Source organism: Ostrinia nubilalis, chromosome 23, assembly GCF_963855985.1.
Source record: "Ostrinia nubilalis chromosome 23, ilOstNubi1.1, whole genome shotgun sequence".
Lineage (NCBI taxonomy): Eukaryota > Metazoa > Arthropoda > Insecta > Lepidoptera > Crambidae > Ostrinia > Ostrinia nubilalis.
Window position 1 is genome coordinate 8,470,546 of NC_087110.1, and position 26,604 is coordinate 8,497,149.

General features: G+C 39.2%; 1 protein-coding gene across 1 annotated transcript in view; it reads right to left on the minus strand.

Annotated features, from left to right (window-relative positions):
- LOC135083220 (anoctamin-8-like) overlaps positions 1 to 26,604 on the minus strand; it is a 55,097-nt gene that overhangs the window by 25,435 nt on the left and 3,058 nt on the right. The window contains exons 3-20 of the mRNA XM_063977957.1: positions 19,240 to 19,369; positions 18,564 to 18,669; positions 15,838 to 15,976; positions 14,294 to 14,410; positions 9,526 to 9,632; positions 9,351 to 9,454; positions 8,978 to 9,059; positions 7,556 to 7,708; positions 7,361 to 7,413; positions 6,733 to 6,868; positions 5,230 to 5,347; positions 4,526 to 4,581; positions 3,465 to 3,539; positions 2,559 to 2,691; positions 1,749 to 1,918; positions 1,567 to 1,707; positions 1,385 to 1,525; positions 168 to 365 (exon numbers count right to left, since the gene is read on the minus strand). Of these exons, the coding sequence (XP_063834027.1) occupies positions 168 to 365; positions 1,385 to 1,525; positions 1,567 to 1,707; positions 1,749 to 1,918; positions 2,559 to 2,691; positions 3,465 to 3,539; positions 4,526 to 4,581; positions 5,230 to 5,347; positions 6,733 to 6,868; positions 7,361 to 7,413; positions 7,556 to 7,708; positions 8,978 to 9,059; positions 9,351 to 9,454; positions 9,526 to 9,632; positions 14,294 to 14,410; positions 15,838 to 15,976; positions 18,564 to 18,669; positions 19,240 to 19,369 (2,159 nt within the window). The remainder of the gene's footprint in view (positions 1 to 167; positions 366 to 1,384; positions 1,526 to 1,566; positions 1,708 to 1,748; positions 1,919 to 2,558; positions 2,692 to 3,464; positions 3,540 to 4,525; positions 4,582 to 5,229; positions 5,348 to 6,732; positions 6,869 to 7,360; positions 7,414 to 7,555; positions 7,709 to 8,977; positions 9,060 to 9,350; positions 9,455 to 9,525; positions 9,633 to 14,293; positions 14,411 to 15,837; positions 15,977 to 18,563; positions 18,670 to 19,239; positions 19,370 to 26,604) is intronic.

Below are 26,604 nucleotides of genomic sequence, written 5' to 3' on the forward strand. Positions count from 1 at the left end.
TCGCACTCCGCCGCGTGTTCAGCGTGTGACGTCACCGGCCACTGACCTGCCAGCTGCCTATGTTGCTGATCCGCTCGCCGAAGGGCCGCTGCGCCACGTGGCACAGTTTGAACGCGTCCGCTCGCACTCCGCCGCGTGTTCAGCGTGTGACGTCACCGGCCACTGACCTGCCAGCTGCCTATGTTGCTGATCCGCTCGCCGAAGGGCCGCTGCGCCACGTGGCACAGTTTGAACGCGTCCGCTCGCACCTCCGCCGCGTTGTTAAGTAGAGCGCACAGCGCCGCCAAGGGAAAGGCGGATGAGAAGAGAACTACGTGGCCGAGTTGAGTGAGCATTTCGAGGTACTCCGCGAAGGTGCCTTCGTACTGTGGACAAATAAAAGAGGTAGGCATTATCGACCCAGCTATGACACAAACTGTAAATAACAACCAACCATGAACAAGTTTAACTTATCAAGTATCTAAGTTCGTAAAAGAAAGAAAGAAAGAAAAAATGTTTATTTGGCACCAAACAAATACAATTAAAAAAAAAAAAAAAAACAGGAAATACAATTAAAAACAACAACCTTACATTATGGCTGACAGCAGTGTACCTATTGTTTTTTTTTTGCAATTGGCGATCTAATGAAGGTCGCGGGAAGGACCTGGATGTGAGAGCTTAGGATCTTTGAGGCCTTTGTCCAGCAGATGAGGTCTTTAAAACGATGACGATAAGGCGGGTTTTCCCTTACAAGATTTTACCTCTTCCTCGGTGCCGTTGATCAGGTTGTTTTCAGGCGCGTCTCTGGACGAATCGGTCTTCTTACATCTCTATATTATTATGTAGGAATATTCCCTTTACCTTAAACAGCTGCGACTCCAGCTCGGCCTGATGGATGACCTTCTGTCCGACAATAGGCTCTGAGTCCCTTCGATCAGGGTCGGTGCCGTTGATCAGGCTGTTTTCAGGCGCGTCTCCGGACGAATCGGTCTTCTTACATCTCTGTATGTGGTGGGAAAGAGAGGAGGGAATATTCCCGTTACCTTAAACAGCTGCGACTCCAGCTCGGCCTGATGTATGACCTTCTGCCCGACGATGGGTTCAGAGTCCCTTCGATCAGGGTCGGTGGCGTTAATCAGGCTGTTTTCAGGCGCGTCTCCGGACGAATCGGTCTTCTTACATCTCTCTATGTGGTGGGAAAGAGAGGTGGGAATATTCCCGTTACGTTAAACAACTGCGATTCCAGCTCGGCCTGATGGATGACCTTCTGTCCGACGATGGGTTCAGAGTCCCTTCGATCAGGGTCGGTGGCGTTAATCAGGCTGTTTTCAGGCGCGTCTCCGGACGAATCGGTCTTCTTACATCTCTATGTGTTGGGAACGAGAACTGGGAATATTCCCGTTACCTTAAACAGCTGCGACTCCAGCTCGGCCTGATGGATGACCTTCTGCCCGACGATGGGTTCAGAGTCCCTTCGATCAGGATAGGTGCCGTTGATCAGGCTGTTTTCAGGCGCGTCTCCGGACGAATCGGTCTTCTTACATCTCTGTATGTGGTGGGAACGAGAGGTGGGAATATTCCCGTTACCTTAAACAGCTGCGACTCCAGCTCGGCCTGATGGATGACCTTCTGTCCGACAATAGGCTCTGAGTCCCTTCGATCAGGGTCGGTTCCGTTGATGAGGCTGTTTTCAGGCGCGTCTCCAGACGAATCGGTCTTCTTACATCTCTGTATGTGATGGTAACGAAAGGTGGGAATATTCCCGTTACCTTAAACAGCTGCGACTCGAGCTCGGCTTGATGGATGACCTTCTGTCCGACGATGGGTTCAGAGTCCCTTCGATCAGGGTCGGTGCCGTTGATCAGACTATTCTCGGGCGCGTCTCCTGAAGAGTCCGTTTTTTTGTCGAACATCTCTGTTAGCTGGGCTGATGTTGGCACTGAAAAGGTTTGGGTAAATAGATGACCCACGCTGAACTGTCCCACCAAACTCAATGATAGGGGGGCGCTACCATCGTTCAAATATATGGTTTCCAACATGGCAAAAATCGGAACCAGCGACCCGGTATTGACGGTGGCGCCCCACTGTCAATGTCATGGATAGGACAGTTCAGTATTTTGGAACTATAAAGTTATCGATCTTGATTTTTTTTCATACCGTTTACATTTTTAGCCAGCGTCAAATGTCAAGAAAAGTGATATTTCAATGATAAAAATAAGGATGTTTTATGAATAAGGGAGCCTGAGAGAGAGCCTGGATGCGGGCAGCGCAGGACCGTTCATTGTGGAAAACCTTGGGGGAGGCCTTTGTCCAGCAGTGGACGACATTTGGCTGAAACGATTAATAAGGGAAAGGCACCTTAATGAGATCTCACTCGGACTTATTCAGAGAACAGAAGCGATGAAAGGGAGGATAGTGTATTTTTACATGCGGTTTCGTATGTGTGTACACTTTTATATGACCGCAACACGATATGGCGGACGAGTTTGGTATCGAATGTGAAAAGGACAGTATCATTATGAACCAAAGATGTGATGACTAAGAACAAAAATAAATTCATTGGTGTTATTTTTCCTTACCTTTACTAGGACTCAAAGCTCCGAAAACGTCGATACAAATCTTCGCCAACCTCAAATTCTCGATGAGATACGGTAAAGCCGATTCCTTCAGATTTCCTATCACTTGTCGCGTTATTAGCAACACTGCTAGTTGCTGAAAGAAATACAACAGTCATGTATTATATTACAGTTTTGATGGAAAATATCACCTTATACAACTAGATATTACACATTTTCGATATCGATTTTTTTACGCAGGCGTTCAAACGTGAAAACAAGATGGCACATCAAGGTTTAAGGCCCTCTTTCCACCAAAGCGGAGGCGATTTGTTTGAATAACCAATCAGATTTCCAAACCTAAGCTGAGCGGAGAAATGATGTGGAAATAACGAGATCAGATTGGTTATTCAAAGACATCTTTCCGCTTTGGCGGAAATCGGGCCTAACATTGTGGTCACTTATATTTTTTTACAGGCGCTTTTATCAAAGGGCGATGGAGCGGGCTATGCTCGGAGTTTCCCTGCGTGATCAAATCAGAAATGAGATCCGCAGGAGAACCAAAGTGACCGACATAGCTCGCAGAATTGCTAAAATCAAGTGGCAGTGGGCGGAGCACATAGCTTGTAGAGACGATGGCCGTTGGGGCAGAAAAGTTGTCGAGTGGCGACCACGGTCTGGAAGACGTAGCGTGGGCAGGCCTCCTACTAGGTGGACCGACGATCTGATGAAGGTCGCGGGAAGAGCCTGGATGCGGACAGCGCAGGACCGTTCATTGTGGAAAACCTTGGATGAGGCCTTTGTCCAGCAGTGGACGTCATTCGGCTGAAACGAACGAACGAACAGGCGCTATTGTGCTACAAAAACGTATACTTTTATAGATATTATAGTAACTCAAATTCTCATACTGAAATTAGTACATTTACATACCTCTTTTAACTTATCCATATCCTGAATATAAAACGCGATGTAAAACAAGCTCATAAAAGAGTTCACGAATTGAAACTGAAAACGAAAAAACAATTTGTTTTAATAAATAATATTTATAGGTGAGTAAAGTGATGAATGAATCGATGAGTTCTAAGATGATTTTACACTTGGTTTATAACTCGATCAGTTGGTTAAGTGTTCGCAAATTAATATTGAATTCAAAAAGCAATATAATATTTATTTATCGTTTTAATTTTATTTATTTAAATACATTAACGAAGAAGCGATGCATAACAAATGTGTACGTGATTTACATAATGTTGTGTACGTCACTAAGTGTGCGACGAAAATGCTTTAATACATAATCATGACAACATCAACCTAATTCTTTAACACACTGATAGTTCTGCAAGCGACTTTTAATCGACTGAGAACGAGAAGTTATATTAATTCATTCTTTCATCTTTCATTCAGGCTTCTCATTGGGATGCTTAAAATGTAGTTCCGAATACTTAAAGGAAAGTATATTTGTGGATAATTTTAGATTCGTATGAAACAGCAATATTGTGGTTCTTTCAGTTGATCAGCTGATAATGGAAAAAATCATCCACTCATAGCAAATGGCAGGTTTTATGAAAAGTATTAAAAATCCACTATCTAAATAACAAATAGACTATCCAAATGACAAATCATTCGGAAGACTCGACTCGCTCTGAATCTCGCTTGCAAATCATCAGTGTTATACTGCCCTTACAAAAACTAACAACAGTACCTATTTATTTAGCTAATAATTTCTATAGTTATAAAAATGAGTTAACTGTATCAATGCGGGTGTCTGTGTTTTATTCGCACATTATTTTATTATTCAACATTTTATTTTGCATGCAAGCAAAACAAAACCGCGTGCAGTTGCAAGATACATCATAGTGCTTTTAAGTTATGTCCATAGATTACCATGTGTCGGTTAAAAAACCTTGTTCCTTTTGTCTATGGTAAGCAAAGCGTGATTGAAGCTTAGCTCTGAGCATGGTGTTAGTCTATGGCAGCATTTAAATACAAACCAATGCAATTTTCACAATCAGGTGATTTTCATACTTTGTCTCGAGACGATAGTTTTCTGCGAATGGCGGGAGATCATGATTTTTCGTTACCATTTTAATACAATTCGAAGTTGTTTATAATCCAGTCCCGTTTGGTAAGCAGTAAAGAGAAAATATAAGGCACTATAGTATTATCACCTACTATACGTATTAAACATATAACTACGATATGTGGTCTATTTATTAAACTAGGTTTTTATGTATACTGATAATAATCTATTTAATATTTTAATTTAGAAACATAGTCTATTATTTAAGGTATGTGCTAGTTTAACTATAAGACAGTAACTATTCTTCATGCAGAAAAAGTATTGCGTTATTCTTTTATGAATAAATTGTGAATTTATTTTTTAATTCAGAGACATTACAGGATACCTAATAAAAAGCTACCCATACACATCATATCATTTGGATAGTGGCAAGGAAACAAAGTTTTGAAGTAAATAATAGAATGTCTATGGGTAACTTTAGTTATAAAACTATACAAAAATCCATACATCATTAAAACTACGTAAATTCAACACATCCACTGGTGTCTTCACCATTATTGTATTACTTTATCACACTAAACTCACACTAAAAAGTTCAAAATTTTCTCACAAAGACAGTCACGATGTTTAAATTAAAACCAAAAAGTTGAAAAATTATTATTTATGACTTGTTACCTTTATCGTTGAGCCATCTCGCTATCCGGGCGTACACTTCTTCCTCGACTGCGATAATTATGGCTAGAAATGCCCGTGGTATCCACGTGAAATATACTATCCTAGTTTCCCACCAATCCTGGGAACAAAATTCACAAATTACAAACAAAATAGATTTGAGTATTTGCATGTCCTACATTTTAGGGTTATGGCCTGGCCATAGGAGATGAGTTTGATGCCCGTTTTCACTGTGAATCCTTAATATTTAAGTGACCCATATGAAAACAAAATTCCTGTTATGTGTTACCATAGGGGTCACATAAAAATCAGAGATTGATGGTGAAAACGAGCTTAAGTATCTAGGCTGTACCTATTTATTTATTTATTTGTAATAGGTATACAAACAGTTTACAGTATTAATTTACCTATTAATAAGACCTTCAACACTGTTCATAATAATAGCACAATCCTCTATTGGACTATAGTTATTAAGTTTGGCCAAAAACGCATACTTTATTTATAGAATTTGAATGTTTCTTACCTGAGCCCGCAGAAACGCGAAGATGGCCACAGTGGCGACACTAAGGCATACCAGCATCACTGGTAACGACACACAGTGGCGCCACGCAGCGTATTGGGGCTCCGGCCTCCCTGTTACAGGGCTTGTACCCATTTCACACTGTATCAACTCACCTGAGCGCAGTGCGAACGTGGCGACAAGCCAGTTCAGGGTGGTCATTCTATGCTTGAGGAAGAGGAAGGTGAGATATTTTGGAATAAGGTGCGTTCCATATTTGAGTTTCTTCCACGATTTCTAAGCACCAGTCTACCTGTTTTCCCAAGAAAGGACCTACGCTACATACTAAAGAATTTGAATGTTTCTTACCTGAGCCCGCAGAAACGCGAAGGTGGCCACAGTGGCCACACTAAGGCATACTAGCATCACTGGCAGCGACACACAGTGGCGTCCCTGTTACAGGGCTTGTACCCATTTCACACTGTATCAACTCACCTGAGCGTAGTGCGAACGCGGCGACAAGCCAGTTCAGCGGTGGTCATTCTATGCTTGAGGAAAAGGTGAGATATTTTGGAATAAGGTGCGTTCCATATTTGAGTTTCTTCCACGATTTCTAAGCACCAGTCTACTTGTTTTTCCCAAGAAAGGACCTACGCTACATACTAAAATATTTGAATATTGCTAACCTGAGCCCGCAGAAACGCGAAGGTAGCCACAGTGGCGACACTAAGGCATACTAGCATCACTGGCAACGACACACAGTGGCGTCCCTGTTACAGGGCTTGTACCCATTTCACACTGTATCAACTCACCTGAGCGTAGTGCGAACGTGGCGACAAGCCAGTACAGCGGTGGCCATTCTATGCTTGAGGAAGAGGAAGGTGAGATATTTTGGAATAAGGTGCGTTCCATATTTGAGTTTCTTCCACGATTTCTCAGCACCAGTCTACCTGTTTTTCCCAAAAAAGCACCTACGCTACATACTAAAGAATTTGAATGTTTCTTACCTGAGCCCGCAGAAACGCGAAGGTAGCCACAGTTGCCACACTAAGGCATACCAGCATCACTGGCAACGACACACAGTGGCGCCACACGCGTCGCCGCCAGGCAGCGTATTGGGGCTCCGGCCTCCCTGTTACTGGGCTTGTACAGTCACGGAATGAAAAGGTTCGTCAGTTTTCAAATTGATTCCTTCAACGAATCGCGAGCACATATTACCTTTTGAAACTATGTTACAGAATAATCTAGAGTTAGAGAAAATAATCTTTAACTGTTCGTCAGTAAAGTTCAAAATTATTCAGATCAAAGTTGTTTGACGATTTATCTTGTCAAGAAGATTATTATGATTGATAAGCTAAAACCTTCTTGTTGATTCAATCTGCCATTATTATTTCTAATAAATGAAAAAAAACTATTGTCAATTGGTCAATGTCATCATTGCATTGCACTGATGGGATAGAAAAATAAACAAGCAAAACCTTATTCGTTAGCAAACGTCATTTTTATTTGTTAGCAGCACTGTTTCTTGCACTGTTATGTTGGCTCTTACAGTACCTAGTGCAAGCGAAAACCGACACTAAGGTGACGAACCTTTTCATTCCGCGACTGTACCCATTTCACACTGTATCAACTCACCTGAGCGTAGTGCGAACGTGGCGACAAGCCAGTTCAGCGGTGGTCATTCTATGCTTGAGGAAGAGGAAGGTGAGATATTTTGGAATAAGGTGCGTTCCATATTTGAGTTTCTTCCACGATTTCTAAGCACCAGTCTACTTGTTTTTCCCAAGAAAGGACCTACGCTACATACTAAAGAATTTGAATGTTTCTTACCTGAGCCCGCAGAAACGCGAAGGTGGCCACAGTGGCCACACTAAGGCATACCAGCATCACTGGCAATGACACGCAATGGCGCCACACGCGACGCCGCCACGCAGCGTATTGGGGCTCCGGCCGCCCGGTTACTGGGCTTGTACCCATTTCACCCTGTAAATAAATACATACATAGCATAAAACAGGGTTCGAAATTATCAAGATAATTACGCTTTATGATAATTATAAGATAATTATCAACAGTCTAAGATACATTTGTCATATTCATCATCATCATCATCATCATTTCAGCCATAGGACGTCCACTGCTGAACATAGGCCTCCCCCAATGCTTTCCATGTTGATCGATTGGTAGCGGCTTGCGTCCAGCGCTTCCCTGCTACCTTTACGATGTCGTCGGTCCACCTTGTAGGTGGACGTCTCACGCTGCATTTTCCGGTACGCGGCCTCCATTCCAGAACCTTGCTGCCCCATCGGCCGTCAGTTCTGCGTACTATGTGCCCTGCCCATTGCCACTTCAGCTTGCTAATCCGTCGGGCTATGTCAGCGACTTTGGTTCGTTTACGGATCTCCTCATTTCTGATTTGTCATATTGTTTCATCAGAAATTCTGATTGCGAATGTTGCTTTATGTTTTTAGTTGCTGATTGTTGTCAGGTTATCCATCGCTAGTCGCATAAAGCATGGAAAATAGATCAATATTTTGGCGCTAGATAACTAGTGATCATTGTGGAGCCAAATAGATAGGTTTTATAACTATCTATGTTGATTAACGCCCACCACTAGACGCAAGTGCGGAAATACACGTTCGTAAACTTCCAATACAGTACATTTTCAAATCCGCATTTTTTGTTATTATCAACCGATAATTATCCATCTGTTATTATCACGATAATTATCATTGATAATTATCCTTTCGAACCCTGGCATAAAACAAAGTCCCCACCGTATAGAACAAGCGAAAGATCGCTCTTAGCTTAGAAAAATAGGTGTGACTTGATGGTTTTTTATTCCAATGAGTAACAGTGATACACGATCCGGTGTGACTGGTTGGGATCTTTCAGGTATTCAGCGGATATATTTTTGCTTTTTTTCATGCAGAAAGAAGCAGGTATTTGATTGCAATCGCACCTGATGTTAAGTGAGATGCAGTCTAGGATGGAACATATCTGTAAGTGCTTATTCACTCTCGCCTTGAAAAGGCCCGGATTATAGTGTTCAGGAAAGACAGCAGCAGCGAATTCGCCTTTAGCTGTTCGCATTATAAAAAAAGACAGCGAAACGCTTTGTGCAAGCTGGTGGAATGCCGACAATGTAACGATGGTACGCTAACCTCCGTCTGGTTAGTGGTGGAAGTTGTGATGATCTTTCAACTACGAAGTGGATATAATTATAATGTCATAATAAATACAAACAAAATTACCTCGAAAAGGGGTCGAGGCTCAACAAGCAAGTCATCTCTTTGGTCCAATGTGCCCCACTTGTAAGCCAAAGCGTTGGAGTATCTGCAAACAAAACTCATAAATAACTACGCTCCTTTCTGATCATTAAGTAGGGTGATTGCTATAGTAATTAGCCTATACATAGTTATTGGCATATTGGATTGTTAATAAGTAAGAGACAAAAATATTAACTACATTGGACTGCGTATTGCTCAGAAAAAATATTTGTCTCTTTTCCTCTCTTAATAACTTCCGTTAGGCTTGTTTCTTTTCATTTTAGGCTAGTTGGCCAATAACTATGTATTGGCTAATTACTATAGCGATCACCTAATTACTGTGTGAAAAAAAAGCTACCTTTTCCACGTCTCCAAATAAACACAAGCCCACAGCACATTAAACAGTGAGAATAATACATAAGCTATGTCTTTCCAGTTCTCGTTTGCTGTGCCCAACCAAATCTGGAACATACAATAATTATAACATCCGGCTCGAAGGACCCAATGAAAAAGCCTTAAATTTCATTACTTACCCAAAAAATAAAGCCAACTACTGCAGGTACTGTTAACGATTGTGTGTAATGTCCGAGCCAAGCAAAGTACATCGCTATTTTTACTCCAAAGTATTCGCTAATTTCATCTGAAATACATACAAAATGTTTTGATTTGTAATTTTATAATATTAGTAGTGATAGGGTTAAAATTCAAATTATTTATTTGCTCAAAAAAAAAAAGGGTAAATACATAAGTGGTGTTGGTATTTTATTAAAACCTTCTTAAGAGCCATTTCACAAAAATATTCCGCGCGAATTTAGGTAAAAGCTGTCAACGCAACGTCAAAAGAGTAAAAAGAACGCTGAAATGGACAAAAAAATCTTGAGCCGTGACCGTATTAAGACTTGATTTAAGTTATTAATTTTAAGGTAGAATGAGGTATTCAAACTTGATTAATTAATATAAATTTTTAATAGAGTTTATATTATGGGTATAATATGTAAAATATATATTAAGTACAAAATAAAGACAGTCACATAGTGAAAAATAAATCTGCCCCCTTACAGCTCCATCATCGGACCCTGGATACGAATAATGAAACACGAATAGGTATAATATGTAAAATATATTAAGTACAAAATAATAATAATAATACTATAAAAACGCCACCATGTCGGTCCGAGTACAGGAGCAGAGCACGAGGGCGATTCCACTGCAGCGAGGCGTTAGGCAGGGAGATGTTATATCTCCGAAACTGTTCACCGCTGCATTGGAAGACGCTTTCAAACTCCTGGAATGGAAAGGATTCGGCATAAACATTAATGGCGAGTACATCACTCACCTTCGGTTTGCCGACGATATTGTGGTCATGGCAGAATCGTTGGAAGATCTTGGCACAATGCTCGAAGACCTTAATCGAGTTTCCCAACAGGTAGGCCTGAGGATGAACATGGACAAAACGAAGCTTATGTCGAATGTCCATGTTACGCCCTACCCAGTTTCAGTTGGGAGCTCAATTCTCGAGATTGTCGACAAGTATGTCTACCTCGGACAAACGATTCAGCTAGGTAGGTCCAATTTCGAGAAGGAGGTCAATCGTCGAATCCAACTCGGCTGGGCAGCGTTCGGGAAACTACGCAACATCTTTTCGTCCAAATTACCTCAATGCCTGAAGACTAGAGTGTATAACCAATGTGTGTTACCAGTGATAACTTATGGCTCGGAAACGTGGCCTCTCACTATAGGCCTTATACAGAAGCTCAAAGTTGCACAGCGTGCTATGGAGAGGGCTATGCTTGGTGTTTCTTTGCGAGATCGAATCAGAAATGAGGAGATCCGTAAACGAACCAAAGTCGCTGACATAGCCCGACGTATTAGCAAGCTGAAGTGGCAATGGGCAGGGCACATAGTACGCAGAACTGACGGCCGATGGGGCAGAAAGGTTCTGGAATGGAGGCCGCGTACCGGAAAACGCAGCGTGGGACGTCCACCTACAAGGTGGACCGACGACATCGTAAAGGTAGCAGGGAAGCGCTGGACGCAGGCCGCTACCAATCGATCAACATGGAAAGCATTGGGGGAGGCCTATGTTCAGCAGTGGACGTCCTGTGGCTGAAATGATGATGACAAAATAAAGACAGTCACATAGTGAAAAAAAATCTGCCCCCTTACAGCTCCATCATCGGACCCTGGATACGAAATATTCGTCAAGGCGAATCACACAAGCCCAAACTCCATATGGTTCTATTGTTTTGTTACGGAGGTGGCCATTGCATCTCCTCCAGATCCATTATCAGACAGAGCTAAGAAATAAATAAATAAATATTATTATAAGTAAACAAATAACTAAAATAATTCATCTTACTATCTTACTTTTTACTAGTCTTACTAATATTATAAATACGAAAGTTTGTGTGGATGTCTGGATGTTTGTTACACTTTCACGCAAAAACTACTGAACAGATTTTGATGAAACTTTACAGTACAGTACAGCAGTACTAGGCAGTCTGTGTTCAACTATCACTCGGGTCGGACGTTCCTATCGCAAGACCTTTGGTTCACTCAGTTCCGATACGACTCTAGTGATGTGTGTAATTATTTTCGTTAATACACTGAGTTTATTAATTTCTACGAGTGGATTTCATTTTGCCTGAGACCTACGCCATGAACCCTGAACCAGAAGACCCTGTCGCCAGCGACAGCGACGCTCATCCATCCCTGGCGTCGACCAGAATAACAATGTATAGGCTATAATTTATGACGATCTGTGACAAACTAAATTTCAAGCGGGTGAAGCCGCGGGCAATACTACATATTTCATACTAGCTTTTTGCCCGCGACTTCTTCTGCGATGAAGTGGAAAATGGTTCTAATAGAATTAAAATATTCTAAGAAAATTAATTTTGTTAAATGATTATATTTTTTGATATAAAATCTACACATCATTATGTTTAAATATTTGAAAACTTAAAAACACTACACCTGCCGCAGATTTCTTTGTAAACAATGTTTTTTTGTTTTTCCTTCAGGTGCTAAAACCACCAGGCTATTGTGTGCGCATACTCTGGAGTATTCCACATACAACTGGTCGTCGGAGAAGCATAGATTTCCATTAAGTCTACTCCCGCTACCATATGGAACTCCGCTAAAACTCGTGAGGGCGCCAACACTTGCTTTTTATCGAAAATTAGTATGAGCAGCTGCGCACGCGGTTGCCCGTTGCAGGCTCTATGCAACCACACTATTTTAAACCGTGGTCCCTAAGCATGAGATGGGAAACTGCACTCTCTTGAATTCTCTTGAATTTGATGGTGTTAGGGGAATCCTAGGAATGAATACAGACTTTCCAATGGAATCTCCTCATCAATATTGCGAAATTGCGAGTTGCAATGCAATGTTACGTTTTCACTTGTTATTTTATTGTAATCTGACCTTGATTTTTCAAACACGTGTCAAAATAAAAAAAAAATAATTTAAATCAAAAGTACTAAGGAATATTTCATTGATATCAACTTAGAAACAAGCACAGATCACAGAAACTAAAGGGAAATGTGACAAGGGACAAATTGGAACATATTGCTTGTGAAAGCAATGATGACAGTAGCGACGTCATTATGTAAACAGTTTATATTGCTTGCATAGTACTAAAGATTATTCGAACGTTGAATACTGATACCGCAATGGATAATGAGCACATAATTTGATTTCTTTGTGTGTGTGAATTTCTAATACGACACTGAGTTTCGAACTCAGCGCATTACTTAGCATCTCCCTATATTTCTATGGAACCAAGTTATCTCCAAAATAACATTCCACACCTTTTTAACCTAGTCAGGTAATAATTTTAATAAAATACGAAGCACGTCATCTATCAATAGGATATATGTATATTTTAGAAGTTAATAAATTATGCATAAAATATAAACACTTTAGAAGTTTAGTTAAATCGTAGAATTTCTGAAAAACAAGTACTAAAATCGTACTGAAAAAAAAAGTATTAACATGTTATCTAATTTATTTATTAAACGTCGAATTTTATCAAAGATTTTGGACTAAAGTTTTTGAAAATATTTTATAGCCTACATAGAAAAAAATTGGGATTCTAAATCGTGAAAGAAATTTTTTCGGAGCCTATTGCCTCCAAACAAACAAACAAACAATTAAATCTTTCCTCTTTTATTAGTATAGATTTAACAACAAAACAAAACGCATCTTTTTCTTCTTCACGAAACAAAACTCAAAGCGGATAAATAAATAAACAAATCTTTGGACAATTTCACAGCGCCATCTAGTCCAAAAGTAGGCAACCAATATGCTTGTGTTAAGGGTGCTATCATAATGGATATACTTTTTTATAATTTATTTATTAAATTAAATACATGGTACCTACATATTATACATAGTTACACCCAGATCCGTCAAAGAAATTAAAATTCATCATTTCAATTTCTGCTAGGCTGGCCGACTCGAAACAGCCTCTCGGCATAGTATCAAATGTATTTGGTCGCCGTACAAATCACCGCTTTACGACACGAACGCACGTAAACGTCACGGCGGGAAAAATGACACAGGTCCTGCCTTGACGGGCGCTCGCGCCATACTAATCGATGTCGGCTTGCGCATTGTAATTTATACTGATATTCACATCAATATTTTGACAAAGTGGTTACTAATATTTAAACAATAACTGTAGAAATTAATTCTACAATGAATATTCTTTATTTTGGGATACTTTTATTGCAGTTTATGCTGTGTTTTTAAACCAAAAACCACGATCAAAATGTGACGTTAATCTTCAAATTTGCCAAATTATTTTTAGATTTTACTCAATAATGGTAATGAAATTCAAGAATCTATTTCATTAATGGACTACAAGAATATATGTCCGATGATTACTATATATTTTTAAGCTTATTATATGAGCATAAATAATAGATACAGGACTTTGAAAATGAGTCTGCGGCAATTTTTTCGTAAAATGGTTGTGGGAGATGGGGCACTGTGAATTAAGCAAAAGAGTTTTAGTAAATCCGTTTCATTAATGGTCAACAACAAGGATTGACCTATCTTTCGCAGTTATTAAATAATCTCTGGGTGTTGCTTAAGATAGTAATTCATGCTTCCAAAATCTTAGAAATTCGCACGAAAATGTAAAATGGCTCTTAACCATTTTTTGTATACGGACTGTACACACATTAAATAGTGTGTAGCGTATGACTCAGATGGATCAAACTAAATTTTAACCCTTCAAACCCCAAGCAGTCTTGATTCGCAGGAATTGAAGGGTTAAAGGGTTAAACAACTCACCTAAAGGTTGCGGAGAGAAGAACGTCTTAACCCATTTCTTCCTGAGGTTCTCCAGCGCGTTCCGTTCGTGAAGTGGGAACATACTGGCCACCACTCCTCTGCTCACGCATGCTGGCACTGGTGAAGAAAAATATAAATAAAAATATAAATAATTAAAAAAAAGTGCCACTTGTTTTGTTATTTGAGTGAAATAAATATTTTTCTCAAATAGTAGTGAGCAAGATACAGCGCGAAAAAGGGATGGCCTTTAAAGTAGACATTTTGTGGCAACTGCACTACGGAAGAAGTAATGTAGGCAGGCTCCCATTGGGTAGACTGACGACATGTTGAAGGTTGCGGGAACCGCCTGGATACGGACAGGACTGGTTGTTGTGAAAATTCTTTGAGGAGGCATTTTTCCAGCAGGCCTTTGTTCAATATCTGATTCTTAGCATGCCTTGGTTCAACGTCTGTCGGATGAAAAGGAAGGAAGGATTTTTCTAATATACTCTCAATCTAAACCAACCGATGCTCTGTCCAGGCCGCAGCGTAAGCGCTGGTTCCAAAGCATGCCCAGTTTGGAGCGTGCCGATTCCAATACATGTTTTACCAACGCACCGCGCTCTAGCTAAATTGCACTTTATTGCATAGTACTGAGACTCGCTTTTCCTTTGAATGTGTTTTCGAAATAAATTTCTTGACGCTCCAAATATTCTGTGCTTTAACTATCTAGTAATAAGGTGCAAACTACTCTAAATGTGAACCAACCGATGCTTTAACCCATCTCGTAGCCATCTAACTAAATTGCACTTTATTCCGTAGTCCTGAGACTCGCAATTTCTTAAAATGCGAAGTGACCCTTCCGTTTAAACCATTCTGTGCCTTAACTACGTAGTAATAAGGTGCAAACTAACCGATGCTCTGTCCAGGCCGCAGCGTCAACGCCGGTTCTAACGCATGCTCGTCGCCCGGTTCTGCGCGTGCCAACTCCAATACATGTTTCACCAACGCCCCGCGGTCTAACTAAATTGCACTTTATTGCATAGCACTGAGACTCGCTTTTCCTTTGAATGTGTTTTCGAAATAACTTTCTTGACCCTCCAAATATTCTGTGCTTTAACTATCTAGTAATAAGGTGCAAACTACTCTAAATGTGAACCAACCGATGCTTTAACCCATCTCGTCGCCCAGAGCCCTATAACTAAATTGCACTTTATTCCGTAGTCCTGAGACACGCAATTTCTTAAAATGCTAAGTGACCCTTCCGTTTAAACCATTCTGTGCCTTAACTACGTAGTAATAAGGTGCAAACTAACCGATGCTCTGTCCAGGCCGCAGCGTCAACGCCGGTTCCAAAGCATGCTCATCGCCCGGTTCTGCGCGTGCCAACTCCAATACATGTTTCACCAACGCCCCGCGCTCTAACTAAATTGCACTTTATTGCATAGCACTGAGACTAGCTTTTCCTTTGAATGTGTTTTCGAAATAAATTTCTTGACGCTCCAAATGTTCTGTGCTTTAACAACCAAGTAATAAGGTGCAAACTACTCTAAAAGTGAACCAACCGATGCTCTGTCCAGGCCGCAGCGTCAGCGCCGGTTCTAAAGCATGCTCATCGCCCGGCTCGGCGCGCGCCGACTCCAATACATGTTTCACCAACGCCCCACGCTCTTGTGAGTTTAGTAGCTCGGCCGCTGAGGAACCCTGGGCAAATGGGAAAAAGCATTAATAACACGGGCACATAATTCAAATAGTTTCGAAAGCTGAAAAGTATCTCATTTGACGGGTATTATTCGATATGCTTACTTTTAGAGTTGCATAAGTTAGAAAAGAAATACAGCGAAAACGTTCAGGTTCACCAATACCCTGCACGTAATTCTATTTAGACAGAGCTTTTGCTGAATTCGATCGCCATGCAACTATATTTCACAATCTATTTTGTGGTAGACTTTTAATTAAGTACAAGTGCCCTAATCCCAACTAATCCCAACTAATATTATAAATGCGAAAGTAACTCTGTCTGTCTGTCTGTCTGTTACGCTTTCCCGCTTAAACCTCGCAACCGATTTTGATGAAATTTGGCATAGAGATAGTTTGAGTCCCGGGAAAGAACATAGGATAGTTTTTATCCCGGTTTTTGAAACAGGGACGCGCGCGATAAAGTTTTTCTGTGACAGACAAAATTCCACGCGGGCGAAGCCGCGGGCGGAAAGCTAGTTATTTATAATAATAACTTTGTATGCAGGATTTCTGTTCCTTTAGATTAAAGTTTAGAAGTGAGATATCCATTATTTATTTTTATAAGCAGTTACCACTTTACCCAGTGAAATACAGTTCTAAAAAATATCAAAATACCTAGTTTCTACCAAGTCCTACATGCAATGTTAGAGATTATTATTCGTAAAAGCCTATTTTCTTTATGAACCGAATTAGCTCTAACAATTTGGCATCTCAAATGATTCCTACTGACACAGTTGCATGCCAAGCCGCGCCACTGAAACTTACACCGCCCTACAACGCTGAATTAATGAGCTATTCCAGGAGGTCACGCTATGGAGTCACGCAGGTCATAGGTACAGTCGGTATAGAATAATATTTACGTTCTAAGGCTGTGAGATTTCTGCTACAACAGAGGCCAATGGCCCTTAAATCGTTAGTGCAAAGGACTGATACGGATAATATTTCATCCTAGATAATGGTCAGTCTTTTATTTTCAGTTTGCCGGTACAGTAAACTAAATTAATTAGGAGTAAATATTAGACAAAATGCGTGCAAGTGACTAAAGAAATAAATATATAAACATCCTTGTTCATTTTACACTGCGCAAAGGTAATTTTATTTCTTGGGTAATTTTTTTACGAGGAGGGCTGACCCCAAACGAAATGGGAAAAGGCACAGAAGAATATTTTTGTTTCGTAAAAATTAAAGGTTTTGGCTCGTCTAACTGCAGTCAGTTTGTTAACAAACTAGTTTCCACTTTAAGGTTCATTAAATAAAATGTATTGTAAAGTTCATCAAAATGTAATGTACCTAATTAGAGTAGACTGTATAAATGCTTATCTCAATTTCGGGCAAATAACCTGCAGTAGACTCTCCTGAAATAACTACGGCCATTACAGCTATTTGTTTGACCTGATTTAACCTCTGATTGGCGCTGAGTGTTCAACATTTAGCTTGAAGTTGTTTTTCGTTGGGTTTACTTTCTTTGGTTAGTTAATTAATTGCCAAGGATAAAACCTGCTAAAATCTATGTAAACAACTTGAATTATGATGGTTACTTTTTTAAGCCGAACAAAGAACGTAATTGACCGCAATCGCACCTTATGTTGTGATGTAAATGTAGTCTTAAAAACATTTTCTTCATCTAGAATAATTTGCTTTTCTTTTTCAAATCCTATCCCTTGTACTAGAGATTTCCTTAATGTTTAATCATCACTTTCTATCAGGTGAAATGCAGCTTAGGCCAATAGCTTTCCCGTTTGGGTAAATAAAACTAGTGTTTCAGGAGATTACCGTTAATAAATTTACAAAATTCTGTCTGTTTTCAATAGTAGTTTAAATAAGCTACATTCGGGCTTCTACTACTGGATAATAAAGTCATTAAGCCTGCCCAGATAATCTTTAAATTGAGCCCTAATAGCACCTCCAGCAATAGTGAAAACCATTATATTCCTCTGCAAGTGTCATAAAATATTCAAGCGTTTATTACGCTTGAATATTTATGTCTGCCGTATTTCCCTGGGGCGGTGTGTGGGAATTTCAACCTCGGTTAGGAAATTGATAATGCCTAGGTTTTATTCCGTTGTTATACATTTGTGAGGAAAATATAACATTACTGGATAAATTCGTAATTCGCTCCCAAAGCTTTTTAGAGCGCATTCAATTTAGACGTCATACCCACGGCAAACGTCCGACACGAAACGTCTAAATTGAAAGCGCCCTTAATCGTTTGGATTTGGAAATACATACGTAGATTTCGAAATATTGAACACATAAGTATTCACATCTCTGTACATGTATTATATTCTGTGCATTTCAATTTATGAAATGTAATTTAATTTATTAAATTCATCACGGTATTTGTCCTCATAATTTTCATAACATTTTTTTTCTATTCGATTGCGTAGTTACCCGAAAGTTCAATGCAACGAACGAAATATGAATAAAAAAAGTAAATTGCGCCTTTTGCGTCACGCCCATTGAAGTTTTTCGTCATGACCATTGAAGGACATCAAAATTATCTATTGAAATCGAACAAGAGTTTATAATACAGCTAGCAAATAGTTGTTACCTTTTGGAAACAGTGCATGTCGCGAACTGTGAACTCCTTGTAACCACCTCCAAACTCAGGCTTGAGGAGTTTGGGCAGATGCACTTCTTCCGCAGTTTGCAACAGCCTGCAATAAGAAATTGCTAACATAAGTTTTAGAAACCTACAGGATGTCTTTACTTTGTACTTACCATCGAAGTCTGAACTTGACTACCTTACTTTAAAGTTCAGGAGTACCGTACAGGTAGTTCCATGCTCCATGTTTATAGACTTTTGTGGCGAATCGAGCTTCGATAAGTGTGACATGGCATGTAATCTTAAAACAGTCTTTTCAGTCAGCTATCAATGAATGAATAGGTGGACCGACGACCTTATAAAGGTAGCAGGAAGGCGCTGGATGCAGGCTCAGATCTACTCACACATCATCATCAGCTGTTATGTAGAACGCGAAACACTGCTCGCTAGTGTTAACGCACACACGCGTAACTTCGGCCAGCTGCCGCAAAGTTTCTGCAGCAGCCATAGCAGCATACTGTCTGGAAGACCAGGGGGACTACTGCGAAACAGTTTACGTAGTCCCTGATCTATCTGTCACCGTCGCTCACGCTGGCATCTCGCTTTGCGTGAGAGGGATGGCAACGTTCGAAACTTATAACGTTTTTGGAGTAGCCCCGCTGTGGAGACGTGGTCTACTCACACATCGTCATCAGCTGTTATGTAGAACGCGGAACATTGCGAGCTGGCGTGTTGGCGTACACACACGCGCAACCTGGGGCGACTGCCGCGAAGTTTCTGCAGCAGCCATAGCAGCATACTGTCTGGGAGGCCTGCGGAGATATACAGCTGTTAGTTTTACAAAGGGCAGAGTTAATGCTACAAGCCTTAATGGCTCGGCGAACTAAATATATCAATTATCCTCATGACACGCGCGCCTCGGAGCTTAGAAGACGAGCAAAGAAATAAAATTGGAATGAATACTGGTCGCCCTGCGGTTTTTTATTTCTTCAATATGAACGTTCAAAATACGTCACGATTCATGTAAGCTTTATAATCTTGCCAGTTAAAAAACAATTTGACTAAAACTCGTGGCTGAATGTTAGGTTCATCCAACCTCTGCTTCCTATCTTCCTGTGGTCATCTGTCTATAAAGTGCGAACTAAACTTTGGTAATCCATATAAATCCTCATTGTGCAGGGGCACAAAGACTAAATGAATGGGTCAGTTTACTCGACCTGCCGGCGAAGTGATCACTCTTGCCACACCTACTCAATCGTTCAATTACTTAACCCCGGTGAAGATTACCTCAGAATTTGACTCCAAGAAAATCACCTAAGGAATTTAATTTAATTGAGGACTAAGTCAAGTTTACCGTCTGTACTATTCCAGCAGAATTATTTGGGCTGCTTCCAGAAAGAGGGCATTAATTTAACCAAATTCTATGCAAGTAGAAGTTCGGCGGAGAGAATAACGCTTGAGCTTTGATTCTTTGATAAATGATTTCGAATTCTAAATCCAATATCGTACGGATCAATATCGATTCCCCTTTCTTTCAACTAAAGGCCTCGCGTGTAGCCCCAAGTCTTCGGCCGCAGCACTAGAAACTTATTACAAAGGGTTCGCCTTCTTTCATACAAACAAAGGCTGACATTAATAGCCCGTTCGCCTTGTGAAGGGTTGAAGGCTCGGATTAGATATAATTCCCTTGATATTAGTCCGTTGGGGAAGGCGTCAAATAAAGATATAAAGGCGTCGACTAAAGATAAATAAAGTTCAAAATCTGTAGGGGAAATTCGTCTTTCCTGATTTCATTGTTTTAGTACGGGAAACAGCAAAGTAAGCCTAACATTGAAGAATCATAAATGTTATAGCTTTAAGGACGTCGCACACTTATCAACCCGGAGAGGGATCGTTACCGTATTAACTCGAGGCATTCAGTATTCTTTGTATAAAACTCCATACTTATCCGCACCGATACGATGTTGATCCCTTTCAGAGTTGATAAGTCTTCTATGAGCTTTACTCCTCACGCGTCGTCTCTAAGATTCTGCGTCGCTATACATACAGCAGGGTCAAGAAGATTAAGAAAATATATTTCATTGGATACTTTGAAACAACGCATAATATTGTGGAGATTTTGGAAGCCTTTTACGTCTGCTGTTCTGCACAGATTTCTAATGTATATTGATGAAATGTAAAAGGTGATTCCCCGCTCCACTGGTGCCATTAAGCTGTCAATACACATTTCACACACTCCACTTGGCCTGCGTATTCCAACTCCACGCAACTGGCTAAGTGCCTACTTAAACGGGGGTTGTTCCATTTCAAGAGGACCCCCCGGCGGAACCAGACGACCTTAATGACATCGTTTGTCGACCTATTTAGGTACACTTTTGTGTAGCACCAAGGGGAGCAGCGACGCTCTTTCTTTTGTCGAGTGCACTCATTACACTGTCAGATGGTGGCACATCAGGGTTAAAAGAAGCACCTTATGTAAGTTGTAATAGGGGCGACTTTGTAACAAAAATAACCTAGTGCTGGCATCTGTACCTGCAATATCTTAACATATTTTATTGCCAGAAATTTGGTGGTGAGAGGGATTCTTGGCGCATGCTCTTACCTACCCAAAAGCGCTGGTTTGGCAAAAATGCGGGAAGTTTATACCCCCTTGGGAACCATACAATCTCTGGAAGGAAGTTACACTCGTGCGTAACCTTTTTCCAAGAATGTATTCTCCTATTCCTAAATCGGACAAGTAGATGTGTAGATTATTAACCTATACGGACGAATATATTTACAAATAATACGAATAGGTATATTGTTTTAAACTATTCATGGTCACTAACAGAATAATAAAATTATTATTGATGGAATTGCTACCATGTATGTACCTTAATTTCGAGTCTTACTCGTGATTACTCCGTGATCATGGCGCTTGCAACAGTGCCGAAATATAGGAGACTCGAAATTGAGGTATATTGTAGCACTCCCATCAATGATAATTAAATAATACGAATTCTCGACATTAACAAATATTTTAGAGGTATATTAGGTAGTTATTTACTCCTATTTACTCTAACGAGCTTTCTGCGTGTGGCCTAGTAATTTTCAATTACTAAAGAAACATGGTGATATATTAGCAATTTTACACAACCTTCAGTTATTGAGCCGGTAAATTCAGTCGAATCAACATCTAAATTGTTTACCGAATTTGGCTAGAAGTCACGCGAACTAAACTGGGCTTTCTATTTTTGTTACAATTTATGTTCTAGAATTCGAAAAGGCATGCCAAGTTTGTTTGAAGGTTTCAAAGAATATTTTCAAATGGCTTTTGGCATAATGGTTTCATATGGTACATATTTACGATAATTCTACATGATATAGCACGCTATTTTATCATTCGTCGGAAACATAATTATGACGACGTGGATTTATTGCTATACACCAAAAATATTGTGGCGATGTGAAAGGGCGTCTTTCCTTCTGCAAACTGCCAAATTACGACCATAAACAAGACTTGACAAAGAGAATCCGGGGGCAGAACCCACTATAAATTAAAATCGTCTTAATCGACATAATGACTATATATCTTAAAAAACTAATAAAACTAATTTATTTTTGCAAATAGGCTTTTAAAAAGAACTTTTACACGTCCCAGTATTAACCCTGCCATTGCTTCGGGACAATAAATGGACCAGTGCTGAGAAGAAGCAGCGCAAGAAACTCAGTCACTATTGTCTTTTAAGAAGCCTTGTAGAAAGAACCTACAGTCACTTTAGGAGGTTTTAAGCTCTTAAATGATTAATTTTCTTAATTAACCCAATGAAAGTCAAGTCAGACTGTTGGCTTTGGCCTTGCCCTTGGTCATTTAAAACGTAGACCCAGCAATTTGATTTCATTCGATTCTGTGATTCCGTCTATCTAATACGAGTAGGTACATCAGACTATACATTTTTGTAGCAAAATAGCCTGTATTACAACGAGATAAGATGCCCATATATTTAGCTTGATGTGCAGGCTGTCGTCCGTACCTTTAACTTGTCCTCCCTTTGTAGCCAAGTCCGTAGGGATTATCCAGAATTCATAGATTCATATTACCAGGGCGACCCGTCCGCACTAAGTGTAGAATAATGGCTCCGATGGGTCCTCAACCTTATTTCAGAGTAAAACGCACAAGGTTAATGTTTTAAGGTTGCGTAGTAAAACATCAAGGGACCTTTATAGTTTTGGTAAGTCGTTCTGTTGGTCCGCGATTTAGCATTTTGCTCTTGGTAATAAATCTTTCAGATTTGCAAAATATTAAGCCTTATAAGGAGTAATTTGTTGCGAGTCAAAATGTGGACGACAAAGATTGATCATCATCATCATCGATCATACTGTCTGCATTATAAACGCGATAGTTTGTGAAGATGGATAGATGTTTGTGAAGGCTCCTTCGCGCAAAAACTACAAGACAAACGACTAACGAGTTTGATAAAACTTTGTAAATTATTCATCAGAATAGCACAAAATACTGTAGTTAGTTACAGTACTTTTTATCGAAATCCTTGAGAGCGAAGCCGAGGGCAAAAGCTAGTAAGCAATAAAGGTAGCTAGAAAGGCCGACTGAAGGAGTCTAGGGAGTTGTAGACTTCACGAAAGGTACGTCATGTAGAAAATCTCACTCGATTCTGATTCAATCAATCAACTGGCACCCGAGGACATTGGGGCTTTGGATTCATTCACAAACCTATGTTTTTTTATACAGATTGGATCAAATAAGTGCTCGTAAATCTTTATCCGATTTACTACGCTTGCATGAACTTTCAGCACAGATTTTACCTGCTAATTCTAGATAAGACTTTATTATGTAAAATAATACTAGTACTTAAGTTGCAAACTTTATACGGCAATAAAAGGGAACGTAACCCCATTTTCATTCAAGTTGAAATGTTATTTATGGGTAGATGTATGGATTAGAATGAGGGTAACGAACCCTGACGCTCCATGAGGAAACATGCTGTCTATACAAAGAAGGATAACGTAAAGTAGGTTCATATCTTAGCCGTTTTGAACGTGTCATTACTTGAAGAATCCATGGTTTACTTTGCAAAACGATTATGTACGTTTAGCATTTTTTCTCCATCTCCTTCGACCCCAAATACAGGCGTGAGCGATTGTGGCAAAATAATATCGTAAGCGTTCAAGATTGTATTGTATTCTCTTCTCACTAAGATCCTACTGCCGTGAACATTCAGATCCACTATCGTAGTTTTATATGAATTCTGAGTAAGGTAGTATGACATAGCGAAGGGCGAGAGAATGGTTAATTAATTCTAGTTTCCCGGGAACTTATATAAATATCCTTGGACATTTTACACTACGCTTCTAGTCCCAAACTAAGCAAAACTTGTACTATGGGTACTAGACAACAGATATAAATGTTACGGTTAATGTGATAAATTGAAAATTATTAATAATAACCGGTTATTATGAATAATTCCCGACAGTCGCGGTGAGAGTGATAAATTAATCACATTTAACAGTGATTATTTAATAATTCAACCTTAGTACTAACAAATTTCATAAAAGAGAACAACATCTTGTGTACGTGCTCGTGTACAGCCAAACTTTTGAACGTTTTGATATCATATATTAATATAATTTGGCATAATGAGTTTGGAATGTTTTTTTGCATAATATTACTTTTCCATGATGCCTATAACATAATGTTTTGATTTAAAGTGAAAAATAGGTTAAGGTGCGGCGGGGGTGGCCCTTGGGCCACCCCTAAGCCGCCTATTTAGTTTTATACACACATAAATGACCTCATATTAATCACATTTACCAAATCATGCGGTAATTATTAATAATAACCGGCGATTATTCATAATTTTCACATTTATCACTTTGACCGTAACACATATATTAAAGTTCACTGACTAATAAACAAAAGAAATACGAACCAAATTCGGTCCATCTCCAGGGTCATTTAAGATTCGAAACCTATCCAGTTGCAACGAGGGGTGACAGGGAGATGTCATATCTCCGAAACTGTTCACCAGCGCCATTTGTTTGTAAACTAAAAAAGGTGGATTTATTGCTTAAAGCAGTCTTAGCCAGTCGACCTTTGATACTTATCAGGATTAGTAAGATTCTATTGTTAATTTTGGTCTCGAAGCGTTGGGTAAAAAGTTTATGAGACATATAGAGGTTCCAAGAGCAAAATATTTGACGATTTGTAAGTACTATCTAATAGTCTATACAGGGTGTTAGGTAAATGGGTATATGAGCCGACACTAGCCCATGTTAACATGGTCATATAAATGGTATGGTGAAGTCAGAAAATTGATATCTTCATTTTATGTACGTGATTAATTTATTTTTCATACAAATCGAATTTAAAAAAAATCAAATGATGATATCAAATTTCTGACTTCACCATACCATTTAATTATATGCCCATGATAACATGGGCTAGTGTCGGCTCCTATACCCATTTACCTAACCTACCTGTAGATAAAGAAATTTTGACTTAGACTTTATTCACTTCGTCATACTCTTGCTTGTACAGGAATCGAACTGGCGACCTCTAAATCGTCACATTTTATTATCTCATAATATAAAACAATAAAATCACATAATTCAAACATCGCATTGGCTAACCGCCCTTGAAAATACATTAAAATCGACAATAATATTATTTTTATAACCAGTTTTTTTCTAAATATTCATATTGTCATAAAGAATGAATTTAATGTATGTTTCGTAATGTATGTAGGTATTAGTTAATAGAACTTCAATGTTATAAAAACATTGATATGTACCAATAACCTATACCTACGGGTAGCCCTAGTGATGCTGTACCTCTGGGCTACGGCTTGACACTACTTTTTGGGATACTCTGTATAAGTACTAGTTACTAAGTACATCTATACAGGGTGTCCCGTAATGTAACGTCAAGCCGGAATTGGGTGTTGAGGCAAGTTGTGCTGGTTATCAGAAAAATATAAAAAAAAATCTATGTGGCATATTTTAAAAATAATAGGCATTTTAAAAAAATAAAAAAATTCTACTCCAGGTGACGGTCCTTTTACTCGTGTTGCCACAAATCTTCACTTTTTCCAAATTTTTTTTTTGTTATGTAACCCTGAATAATGCTTCTCTAAATTGTTATCAAAATTACAAAACCAGCTGCTCCAACTTGGATGAAAAAAATACATTATTCCCAAAAAAATATCAAAATAAAAATTTTGCCTAGTTTAAACTGACTGTACTGAAAAAAAATTGTACTACGCGAGTGTGGCAAGTGACGTCATAATTTGGCGCATTTAGTAAGGATTCCAAAATGGTATAACACTTTGTAAAATCTTGCTGTAATTGTCGACAATTTTTGTTTATTGGAAATAATCCCGTTTTTAACTTTATCTACCTTGGTTAAAAATATTATTCTAATGTGCCCAAAATTTAAGTTTCTGGCTTAAGTGAGGTGGAGCAGCAATTTTAAAAGGTATGAGCGGGACGGAGAGGGCCATCTTACCAAGCAGGGATGTTATGGATATCCGTAACCGTAACCGAAACTATCGGATATCCGAAATAAAAAAATGTCCATAACCGTAACCGAAACTGATTCAAAAGTTACGGATAGTTTCGGATAAAGGCCAAACTGCAAAACTCTATGAAATTTGCACCTTAACCTATTTTTCACTTTAAATCAAAACATTATGTTATAGGCATCATGGAAAAGTAATATTATGCAAAAAACATTCCAAACTTATTATGCCAAATTATATTAATATATGATATGAAAACGTTCAAAAGTTTGGCTGTACAGGAGCATGTACACAAGATGTTGTTCTCTTTTATGAAATTTGTTAGTACTAAGGTTGAATTACTAAATAATCACTGTTAAATGTGATTAATTTATCACTTTTACCGCGACTGTCGGTAATTATTCATAATAACCGGTTATTATTAATAATTTTCAATTTATCACATTCACCGTAACATAAACATACTTAAATACTTTTTTTTTGTAAATACATACATATGTAACACCCTGACCCGTCACAGAAATTAAAATTCA